Source organism: Epinephelus lanceolatus, chromosome 18, assembly GCF_041903045.1.
Source record: "Epinephelus lanceolatus isolate andai-2023 chromosome 18, ASM4190304v1, whole genome shotgun sequence".
Taxonomy (NCBI): domain Eukaryota; kingdom Metazoa; phylum Chordata; class Actinopteri; order Perciformes; family Serranidae; genus Epinephelus; species Epinephelus lanceolatus.
This window is the reverse complement of record NC_135751.1, coordinates 1,340,001-1,350,893: the sequence shown is the minus strand read 5'-3', so window position 1 is coordinate 1,350,893 and position 10,893 is coordinate 1,340,001. Positions and strand designations below refer to the sequence as shown.

The 10,893-nt window shown below is 42.0% G+C and overlaps 1 protein-coding gene across 2 annotated transcripts in view; it reads left to right on the top strand.

Annotated features, from left to right (window-relative positions):
• prmt1 (protein arginine methyltransferase 1) overlaps positions 1–10,893 on the top strand; it is a 21,180-nt gene continuing 10,287 nt past the window's right edge. Inside the window, exons 1-5 of one of the 2 annotated variants that reach the window (XM_033645445.2) lie at positions 1–115; positions 7,968–8,063; positions 8,196–8,351; positions 8,520–8,583; positions 8,713–8,855. In XM_033645445.2, the coding sequence (XP_033501336.1) occupies positions 89–115; positions 7,968–8,063; positions 8,196–8,351; positions 8,520–8,583; positions 8,713–8,855 (486 nt within the window). In that variant the 5' untranslated portion in view covers positions 1–88. The remainder of the gene's footprint in view (positions 116–7,967; positions 8,064–8,195; positions 8,352–8,519; positions 8,584–8,712; positions 8,856–10,893) is intronic. The other variant, XM_033645446.2, reaches the window with a different exon arrangement.

Sequence of the window (10,893 nt, the reverse complement as noted above, 5' to 3'; positions counted from 1 at the left end):
AGAAAGAAGAAGAGGGTGGAACCCTGTCTGTCGTGGGCGGGGCCAATGAAAACGTTTTCAAGCTAACGCAGCCAGGCAGAAGATCGAAATGGCGGCGCCAGCAGAGAGGATGGAGGTAAAGTCTAACAATAGGAAATACAAAAACTCCTTTCATTTATCTCATTACACTATATACGTATGTTTTGGAGTTTTTATTAAAGACGTTGTAAATTGTTAGAGAGTCTTAACACTCGGGGTTTTGCCATTACATTCGCGCCAGCTTGTGATGCATCCATTTTAACTTGAGCTAGCCAACGGTAACGTTACTGGTGTGATGCAGCTGCCGTTGCCGCTCATTCATTTAGGGTCGCACATTGGACAAAGTATAGATTTGGTTTATGTACCTGAACTTTTTCCGTTTGTATTTGGCTATTCAGATTAATGGCCGACGTCGGAAGTTGAAGCGACTGGTATCAGCAGTAACATTGTTTTACTTGGTGCGACAGTCTGCCGGCCTTTGGGACCGCATGTGAACCAACGTGTTAGCTTAGTTAGCTAACGTTACTTCAGGCATGGATGCTGTATCATTGGTCTACTGCTTTTACGGCGTTCAACTGTTGGCTGGGCTGTAAGCAGACAACACACTTGTGCTATGATTTTGCCCACAGTCTTTTGCTTTATTAGCGACATTAACATCAGTTTTGCTTACTTTGTTACATTGTGTTTCCATGTTGGTCGACTAACTGGTAGCATAGCAGGTAAAGCCAGACAGCTTGGAGGTAACGTTAACATCTGTTAACGTTAATTGGCTCTACCGAGTATAAGTGCCTAGTGATTAGCTTTAATTTGAGACATTTGATGAGTCCGTAGTCAGCAGCGTTATAGCTTTAGAGAAAGTGGCTATCGTAGACTAAGGCCAAGATGACACGATTGTAGTATCAACCATGTGCTCTCATCTTTTGTCCTGCGGGGGAGATTGGCCCTGTTCACTTTAAGCTCGTCTAAATTGGTTCAAACAGTCCCGGCATAGTTAAACATTTTGCTTAAGGTATAACGTTACAGCGCTACAGCAACTTTAAAATCTAGCTAGTGTGAGTTTATCTTCTAAAGATGCCAAGACCGGTATGTGCGCAGAACAAGTAGGAATGTTAGAGTTTATATTGTGTGGTTTTAATAATCTGTTTTTCCAGATGTATGTAACCGACATTAAAAAAAAATTCATTATATTACAAACTGAAGGCGAGTGCTCTGTTAACTTTTTTCAGCTCAGTCCAAAACAGTTTGATTGAGATATTTTCCAAACAGCCCTTGGTTTCTTGCATTTCGTAGCTTATAATAGATATTCTATCACAGTAACATACTATCTGTTCATTTGTGCTGAAGTTGGTTGACTGGTGCAATTTCTTGTCCAATAAAATTTGATCAAAGCTATTTTTATTCATGGTTAAGCAGTTGCTCATTGGGAGCAATTCTTTAGAGAACTTGTAATTGAATTTTTTTGTAACACCAATGTAGGGCTGGTAATATGTCTATTATACAGTCCCTCCAGAAAATCGTGATCTCGCGATCGCAATTAATGCAAATTCAACGAAAGTCCGCAAAAGTCCCGCGATTTTTCCGCATTTGCCGGCCGGCCGGAAGTCGTCTCGCTTGCCACGTCATTTGAAACGTCATCAGACGCGTCATCAAATGTGTACTAATGGCATTGCAGTATGGAGAAACGCTCTGTATTGACAAAAGTATTTGCACTGTTTAAATGCATACAATATGTGTTGAATATTAAAATGTTTACAGAAGATGTAGCCTAGCTTACATGTTGTTTTACAGTCACATGGTGTGGTTTGAGAGCTACAATATTCACTCAGGATTTTTTGCAACATTATTGGAGTCCATGTTTTGAAACTAATTAAATAAAACTAAAGAAGAGAACTATAAAAACATTTGCAGCTATTTTTGTAATATTCAGTATGATTATTATAGCAAGTGATTACATGGAGTTTTTTGGAGGTAGGCTAGTAATTTAAAAAAAACACATTTTCTTCTCCTTTTGTCATTAGCCGCAATTTTTGTCATTTGCTGCAATTTCCCGCAAAAAATCATATATAAAATTCAAGGTTTTTGCCGCAAGATCCTGGAGGGACTGATTATACAAAAGGCCCGTTTCCATTGAAGAAGTTCCTGGTACTATTTGGGGGGCAGGAACTACTACAGGAACGTCCTCTTGCTCGGCCCTCTCAACCGCCGTGTCTCCACTGAGAGAGCGGAGTAGGAGGAAGGTTCCTGTAAAGTTACCGGGCTCTGTATGTGACGTAATCATTGCGCGACCATTTTGACCGGGGCGCCGTTAGCCATTAGCGGTGTCAGTAATAACTCCGGTCACAGTCTGTGAAATTTTTTTTCCCCAGCGAATGTCTTAGTTACAACATGATTGAGCTAACTGGAGTAGTTTCATGTTGTATCCGACAACGGGAGGCTTTTAACAGATGATGTCCTGATGTTAGTTTTGCTGCTGCTGTTAGCTGTCCCTGTCAGCTGATGCTTTCTAGACATTGTGATTTCCCAAAACTGAATAAATACTACACATAGCAACACAAAACTGCTTTGCTAGCTCAATCATGTTGTAACTAAGATATCCGCTGGAAAAAATATTTTTTTCACAGACCGTTTATTGAGTTATTACAGACACCGCTAACAGCTAATGGTTATCCCAGCTAATCTACGATAACCATGTAGATTAGCTGGGTAACCACGTCACATCCCGCCTTGAGTATATCCAATCAGCACCAAGTAAACCCCAAGCCCCAGCCAGGAGTTTCTCGGGGCCGTTCTGAGTACCTACTCTGAGGCAGGGACTTGTTTAGCCCCTGTAAAAGTTCCGGAACTCTGTCCTTCGGGGGTGGTTCCTGCGGTGGAGACACGCACCAACGGCCCCGGCCCCATAAAATTACCCCGAAGTTCCTACGGTGGAAACGGGCCTAAATACTATGATGTGTGACTAGGTACTCTTAGATTTGTGTATTAAAGGGATAAACACAGCTTTTTAAATATTGGCCCCACAGGCCACCAAGCCCCTAAATTTAGTGGCCAAAGTACATTTTTGTGGCCCAAATGTAAATGTGTGTAAATACAATACAGAAAAGGCAACTCATCACAGCCTTCCTTACTGTGACATGCCAGTTAATGAAAACCCTAGACCTGTCGTGATTACAGATTTTGCTGGGCGATTAATTGCATCAGAAATTATTGCGATAAGCGATAATATTGCGTAGTATTGTGCTTATAGGACCATTTTTATTATTGTTGTAATTTTGCTGTTTTTAGACCATTTTGTAAACTAAATTAATGATAATAAAGGCATAATGATGCAAGTACACCCTTTTTAAAGAGAAGAGCGAAAAAAAAAAAAAGCCCAAAAAAGTTAATAACTTACAAATTATGGCGAAAAGGGAGTTTCTTGCAACCCTAGAATTAAGATAAAGATGTTCACAAACGAAAAAACACTTCTGGTTGCTGATAAGTAGTGTTTAACTTTTGATTTAACACTAGAAATTAAAACCCTCGGCGCGCACTGCAGCGCAAGCAGACAGACGCGCGACTCAGAGCAGCATGTGTCACTGACACCAGACTCAGAGCACAGCGGACCGGTGGAAAATGTCACCATCAGCATAGTATTTTACATCAATAAAATCTATTTTATCATTATTTTAAGTCACATTGTTGAAAGAATTTAGTTGTCTGTGTTCAAGCAGGATAATAGGTCTCCATTCATTGCACATCAGGCTTTCTGTTTCCTTGTCGGAGATGGTGTTGTGTTCAAGGTTCCCCAAAAAAACAGGAGGAAAAAAAAGGCCGAATATTAGATTTTTTTTTCTCCATAATCGAATCCCGTGTCATCAAACGAAGCTTCGAATTTTTTGGGTCAGTTCTAATAATCATCATCTCAAACAAACAAAAGCAGTGACACAGGTTAAGAAACATTTTCCTTTTTGTTCAAATATAACTTCAGGTACAGTATTAAAATAAATAAATAAATAAGGCATACATAAATAAAAACACAGATAAATAAAATAATATTTCTTGGTGTATAGCATATGTGGGTGATTTCTTGAATAGACAAAAAAGTAAGAATATCTCCTGTGGAAAATCACACAGGTCTTTGGGACGTGCCAGCTAGTAAGCATGCAGACGCGCATCTTAGACACACGGACACGCGCCTCGTCAGTTTGAAGCGGCACCGTGCAGCACTGAGAGCTCCGCAGTTTAACACAGACAATTAACAACTTTCTCCTTCTGTCTCTTGATGTGTGCGTGTTAGGGCTGTAGTCTCCTGGTCGACTAGTCGATTATTTGGTCACTATACTCTCGTCCGCCCAAATTCTCATAAGTCAAATTATCGCCGTATTACTTTCATAGGGAGAAAAGTGCTACATCAACAGCTTTCTAGGATTAATTCATTATTTCCTGCGGCGGGGGGACAGGCTAAGTTACCTGTGAAAATTTGTTGACAGAAAGTTGAACTGGCCCACCCTCAGGCTCGGCGTCGTGGTGACGCAGATCTCCTGTCTGTCTCTGTAAGCTGAAACCATTTCCTTCAGTGAAAACAAAGCTTGTATTTCACAGATGAGAAACAATAAATTGTGGAGACAGTAAAGTCTCCACTAAAATAGTATTTTAAGTCTTGTGTGTGATTAATCCTGGCTTCAAATGAGCAGAGGAAATCTCCACTCATCGCTAGGCTAATGTATACCATGTAAAATGCCATAGGCTGGCGCTAATAATGTTAGCATGTTGTATTGGTGAGGGAAATGTGTCCAGATAAAGACAAGTGTTTGTCTGCGATTTATAGTGAAGCCAATTTGCATACTTGTGTTTGAAATTGTCCTTATTAAGCCATATTTAATCTGTGTTTTGAATCAACTATAACAACAACAACAACTATATAAATAAAGTTTAGGGATGCACCGAATATTTGGTAACCGAATATATTCAGCCGAATATTGCTAAAAAACACACATTCAGTATTTGGTGGAATAAGTGAAAAGCAAGGCCGAATAATAGCAGCGTGTCTTGCAATCAACCAGCGTGCAGTGACGGACGGAGTAAAATGTCGGCAGTGTGGCGATATTTTACTCCGTCTGTCACTGCACTCGCATTTGCAACTAAAAATAGTTTTGTGCAAGCAAAATAAATCATCCAATAATGTCCTCTTCTTGGCGTCATGACTGCCCAAAAGTACCTGGACAGCCGAGCCGTGGCAGCACGCAGGTATGTGATGTCTCAGAGGAGAAACGAGCCGTTCACATTTCTCTCTTTGTGGCAGGTAACGGTCCACAAACCTCACAGCACTTTAGGGACTGTTCTTTACTTATGAAGGGGCTGTTCTTTACTTGTCAGGGGAGGAGGGTGGCTGGTTGATTTTTATTTTATGTATTTATTTTATTTTGCTCCCCCCTATGTTAATCACTTATTGATGCTGTTTTTGAAGTATGAATAAGTCAATAAGTAATTTATTCCATTGAAATATCACTGATGTATAATAGAAAAGTGATTTATCTTTTTATAAATGACAAAAGGCACATCTGCCTCATTTTTGCTGTGGTATTGTGATACTACTCAGAACCATGATATTTTCACTGGTATCACACCGTGGGTCCCAATTTTGGTACCGTGACAACACTAATCTGGTGGGGGTTCATCTGTAAAAACGAATGGAAAACTAAACAATGGTATTCGGTATTCGGTATTCAGCCAATCATTTAATTTTATTAGGCTTTGGCCACAAATTTTCATTTCGGTGCATCCCTAATAAAGTTTGATTTGAACTAAACTTTACAGCACTTAACACAGTCCTCCACCGCCGACTAGTGTTTTGGAGGTTTAACTGCAGAGTGACACAGACACACCACCGCAGAAGTAAAAACAACATGCAGATTTTTTTCCCCACTACTAATCGATTAGTTGAAGATTATGTGCGACTTTAGTTGACCAAGATTTTCTTTGGTTGAATACAGCCCTAGTGCACGTGAATGATTAAGGTGAGAAGCTGCCCATGTTTCACTTCCTCACATCGCCCAAGCCGTGAGTTGCACGTGTGCGTGTGTGTGCGCTGCTGATGGCGTTGGTTTAGGAACAATTTCCATGTCTTTCTCTTGCGCTCAACTTTATTTTTTTTCCTCCGCCTTGTCTACCCTTCAAAAACATCGCTCTCTCTGTCTGTGTGTGTCTGTGTGTGTCTGTGTGCGCACGTGTGTCATAGCTCTGCCTCCCCCACAGAGACACAAGCCCTTTTTAGATAGGAGTTGTGCAAATTTGCAGGAAAGCCCAATCAGTCTTTTTTCAGCATTGGCAGTATAAAAACAAAATCGGAGAGGGCAGAAAATTGCCGCCTACCTACTTTTCTGTATACAGAATGTGCCTTTTTCGGGGCAATGGGGGGTGTGAGCAAGTAAGAAAATGTGTAACTCAGCGTGTGATGTGGGAGGGAAGCTGCGGCTAGTCAGGCGGCGGTAGTCAGATGGCGATTCTCTCGTAAATCGGCCCGTTCTTCACCATCTCCGTCATGATGGTAAATGGCCTCTTCGTTTGTGAGGACAAGGAGGACAATTCCTTGTCTCCCCAGTTGCTCATCTTTACAGTGTCTGTCAGGTTTGCGTTTCCCTCTTGCTACTAGCTGCTCGCTAATTCCTGCTATCAGCTGTTTCCTGTTTATCCACCGCCAGTGACTCGCACGTGCAGTGTCATCAACAGTTCCTCCCACAAGTCTTCAACCGCCCATCCCGTTGCGGAAGGCCGCCTCGGTCTGTTTAAACTAAAAGGGTTCCGCCAATATGACTATCCTCCGAGGTGGAAAATTGGGCGCCTCGGGTCAACTCACCTTTCCACCTCTGTGTGTATAAACGCTTGCAGCTGGCCGGCACATCGGCCCAACATTCGTGGAAAATCTGGCAGTGTAAAAGGGGTTACAGACACTCTGACAAGAGCTTTCCCTCCGTTCATTACGCTAATGAACCAACTCACCTGGCTGCCAGACAATGCACGGCAGTGAACACTCCCTCCTAACAAGGTGCCTGAGTCAGTCATTGCAGTACACATGCACAGTGCCAGTAGGGGGTGTGGTCTCAATAGCCATGCAGTAAGCAGTGTGCTCTGTGCATGTGGTTGAGGAATGGCATGGATATTCAAGTGCATTTGAATGGCATCTGTTTGTTTTAGTCAAGATTATGCTAAAATATAACTTTCCTCAACTATATTTAAGTTCCCTATGAAGAGCAAACCATCAATTCTGAAAATTCACAGTTTATTCCTGTGTATTCCCATAAATTCCCATTAATTACCATAAATTCCCGTGGAAATTTTCCATTTTTGAAAATTCCCGGAATTTTGCAACCCTAGCCACAAGCTATTGGGCCATGGTAAAAATCAAACCCTGTAGTGTAATGTAATGTGTAAGTGGAGCCTGAGGAGGAAGCACCTGTTAGCCCTGGTTTCACTACAGGCAGATTCACTCCCTACAGAGTGATCTGTCTCACCGACAAGCTCCGCCGCCGATTCAACATGCTCAATCGGCCGAAAAGCCGCCAACGCCGAAGTGCCAACGGTGCGGGACACAGTGCAAAAACTAGGGCGACAGACGCTCATCGACTTTGGTTGACGGCCGACCATTGGCTTGGTGTGTCAGGGCCTTTAGAGTCAGGTGGGACCAGCGGTGAATGGGTGTGAAGTCGTCTGGGGAGGGATCCCAAGACTGCCTTGTAGGTGGGGGATAAGTAGTGTTGTAAGCCACTCCCTCTGTTTAACGATGGTGGTTCCAGCTTGACGTAGATAGCTTTCTTTACTCCTCTTTCAAACCATCGTTTAATTGTACCTGGGCATACTTCTGGTACTTTAAATAGTTAGTTAATAGTATTTTGATTAGACCTCTAATGCCAAAACACAGAAGCAAAGCCCAGGCTTACTCCAGGTTGTAATTGTGTGTCTCTTTTGTTGAGGTTTCTCAGGGGGAGAGCTCAGCCAAGCCTGCAGCTGAGGATATGACGTCAAAGGACTACTACTTTGACTCATACGCCCACTTTGGCATCCACGAGGTAATTTCTTTTAAATTAATCAACCTGCAGTGCTTTTAATATTGAAATTAATCAAACTGTTTAAGTGTATCCCTTTTGTGTCACAATATGTTAACTTTCTGCTTTCGCTGGGCCTTTTTACTGCCACTGTAGGAGATGCTGAAAGATGAGGTTCGCACTTTGACCTATCGCAATTCCATGTTCCACAACAAGCATCTGTTTAAGGACAAGGTGGTGCTGGATGTGGGCAGTGGGACAGGCATCCTCTGCATGTTTGCTGCCAAAGCTGGAGCCAAGAAGGTTATAGGGGTATGTGTTGGCCTCTTAGCACTAATCCATATGTGTGGTTTACTAGATTGGTCAGATTTAGAAATTGCATCATAATTGATAGTTTGACCAGCAATAATTGCATCTTTTTAGTGGTCAAAGAAGAGGGAGCCTGAAGGTAAATGTTGGTCTTTGGCTCTGTCTTTATAGATAGAGTGCAGCAGCATCTCAGACTATGCAGTGAAAATCGTCAAGGCCAACAAGATGGACGATGGTGAGTTAATGGAAGACAGTCAAATTTTGACACATGTAGCTTTTCAAAATTTTGGAATATTTCCGGCTCAAGTGGGAATCAGGGAGTGAAAGTAGCGATGTAACTTCTGACCTCTTGTTGTGTCTTCAGTTGTGACCATCATTAAAGGAAAAGTGGAGGAGGTGGAGCTGCCTGTGGACGGAGTAGACATCATCATATCAGAATGGATGGGCTACTGCCTCTTCTATGAGTCCATGCTTAATACAGTCATCTATGCCAGAGACAAATGGCTGGTATGTAGTTGTTTGTCTCTCCCTGTAGGTGAACTGAGAGGAGCCGCTGGTTCCTCAAGTACTTTTCCCTGCTGTACATTCGCATTAGGCTTGTGTCGGTTTGAAAATTTTCCAACCAGTTTGATTTAAAGCCAAATATCTAACCGAACCGATATATCGAATTATATACCTAATTTTACCACTGGGGGTCGCATTTGAGCTATTTTTCCCCAATAAAAGCCCATTATAGGTGTAATGCTTCCAATCCACTAGGTGGCGATAATGCTGTATTAACCGCCAATACACACAAGGTTACACAAGAAGAAGAAGCAGAAGGACATTTCTCTCGCAGCAGCAGCAGACAGCTGAGCAGAGCTGCAGAGTTTGCAGTCTGCGGAGCCTCTGAGACAAATTAAACAAAACACCACTTCATTTAAAAACATACATAAACCTTATTAAGTTGTCATTATGCATGTTAAAATGCAAGATAAGTTGAATATAGTCCCTTGACACACCGCTGGTGTGAAAAGCTCACCCCCTACCCCCACCCGGTTTATCTGGTTGACGTGAATTAAACCGGGTGGAGCTCTTAAACTGGACCGAACCGGTTAAACCAGAAATCGGCACGAGCCTAATTCGCATTTCACTTTTTTCTTCTAATGATCTTCTCAGTGTTTCTCAATATAAACGCAGGAGTTTTTATGAATACTTTAATTGCACTATTTGATACTGTGACGGATAATAATTTGATTTATTTGAGCTTTGTTACTGTAACCCTAAGATAAAATAATTAATTCCCAGACATCCTTTCTACATTCAGCATGTTTGTGTACTTGCACAATAAGGGAGACGCGCACATGGTTCCTTTAGTTTCCTGTTTATTAAGACATCACCAAATGGACTGGAAGGGGTGGAACAAGAGATTATATTTTATACTTGGAGCATGGGTAGTCACTATCCTTGCTTTACATACACTTTACCCTGTCACAAATTTTTGGCTGCATGCGGATGACTGCTGACTGCAACAGCTGATTGCGAGGAACACCTACTACCGCCATTTGAATCAATGCTGAAGGACAGTCTCCGTGAAGTGCTCTCCACCTGCTCTCTCTGCCTGGTTAGCATTAACTAAGCAGCAGCAGCAGCAGCAGCAGCAGCGAATGAGTGGTTAAATGGTCCCAACAATCTTGCACTAACCCCTAAATAGCTCAACTCTCATTAAACCCGGTGATAAACGTTGGGTGATGGTAGCCGTATGAGGCTAAAGGTTATCCCTGTCACTGTGTGTGTGTGTGTGTGTGTGTGTGTGTGTGTGTGTGTGTGTGTGTGTGTGTGTTAAAGGTGCAAGGAGGGGCTGAATGAATGTATGCTGAATGCTTCTCTTCAATAAAATGAGATTTTACCCATCACTGCAAAGTTGTAGTGATTTGACAAAATTGCAAAGTTACACAGAATTCATGGATTGGCTGAATATGTGTTGATTGTTTCATCTGCAACATCCTGGAGAGACTGTTCAGGGTTCAACGCTAAGGTTTTTTTTCACTTGCCCGGTCGGGCAAGTTGGTCAGAGATCTACTTGCCCGAAGTCAGTTTTTAGTTGCCCTATAAAAATTGTTTAATTTAAGCGTCTATCAAATAACAAAGACTGCAGTTATTTTTATGTTATATAATCTTTATTCACACTGTATTTATTAATTAAAACAACATATGTCATGTGTTGTAGCTAAATTCCTACACAAAAATGACAGTGTCAGGGCTTAAAGTGAAAAATTTGTCAGTCGTTCTCCGTCTATAATTTTGCGCCCTATTTGAGCCATGCCCACCTCTATTTATTTTTCACCCCTCACTCCAGTTCTGCTGTATTAACACCGGGTTTAATATATTTTGCTTCCATCTCTCTGCCCTGCTCTACTCTACTCTACTTCAATGCTACTTAGCGCTCTCTCTACTCTACCAGTAGACTACCACATCCACCTGTTGCACAAAATGCACACAGCAGTGTTTCCCCTAGGATGGAGTTGTAGCAGCGGAGGTGAAGCACACGCATGAAAAATAATTT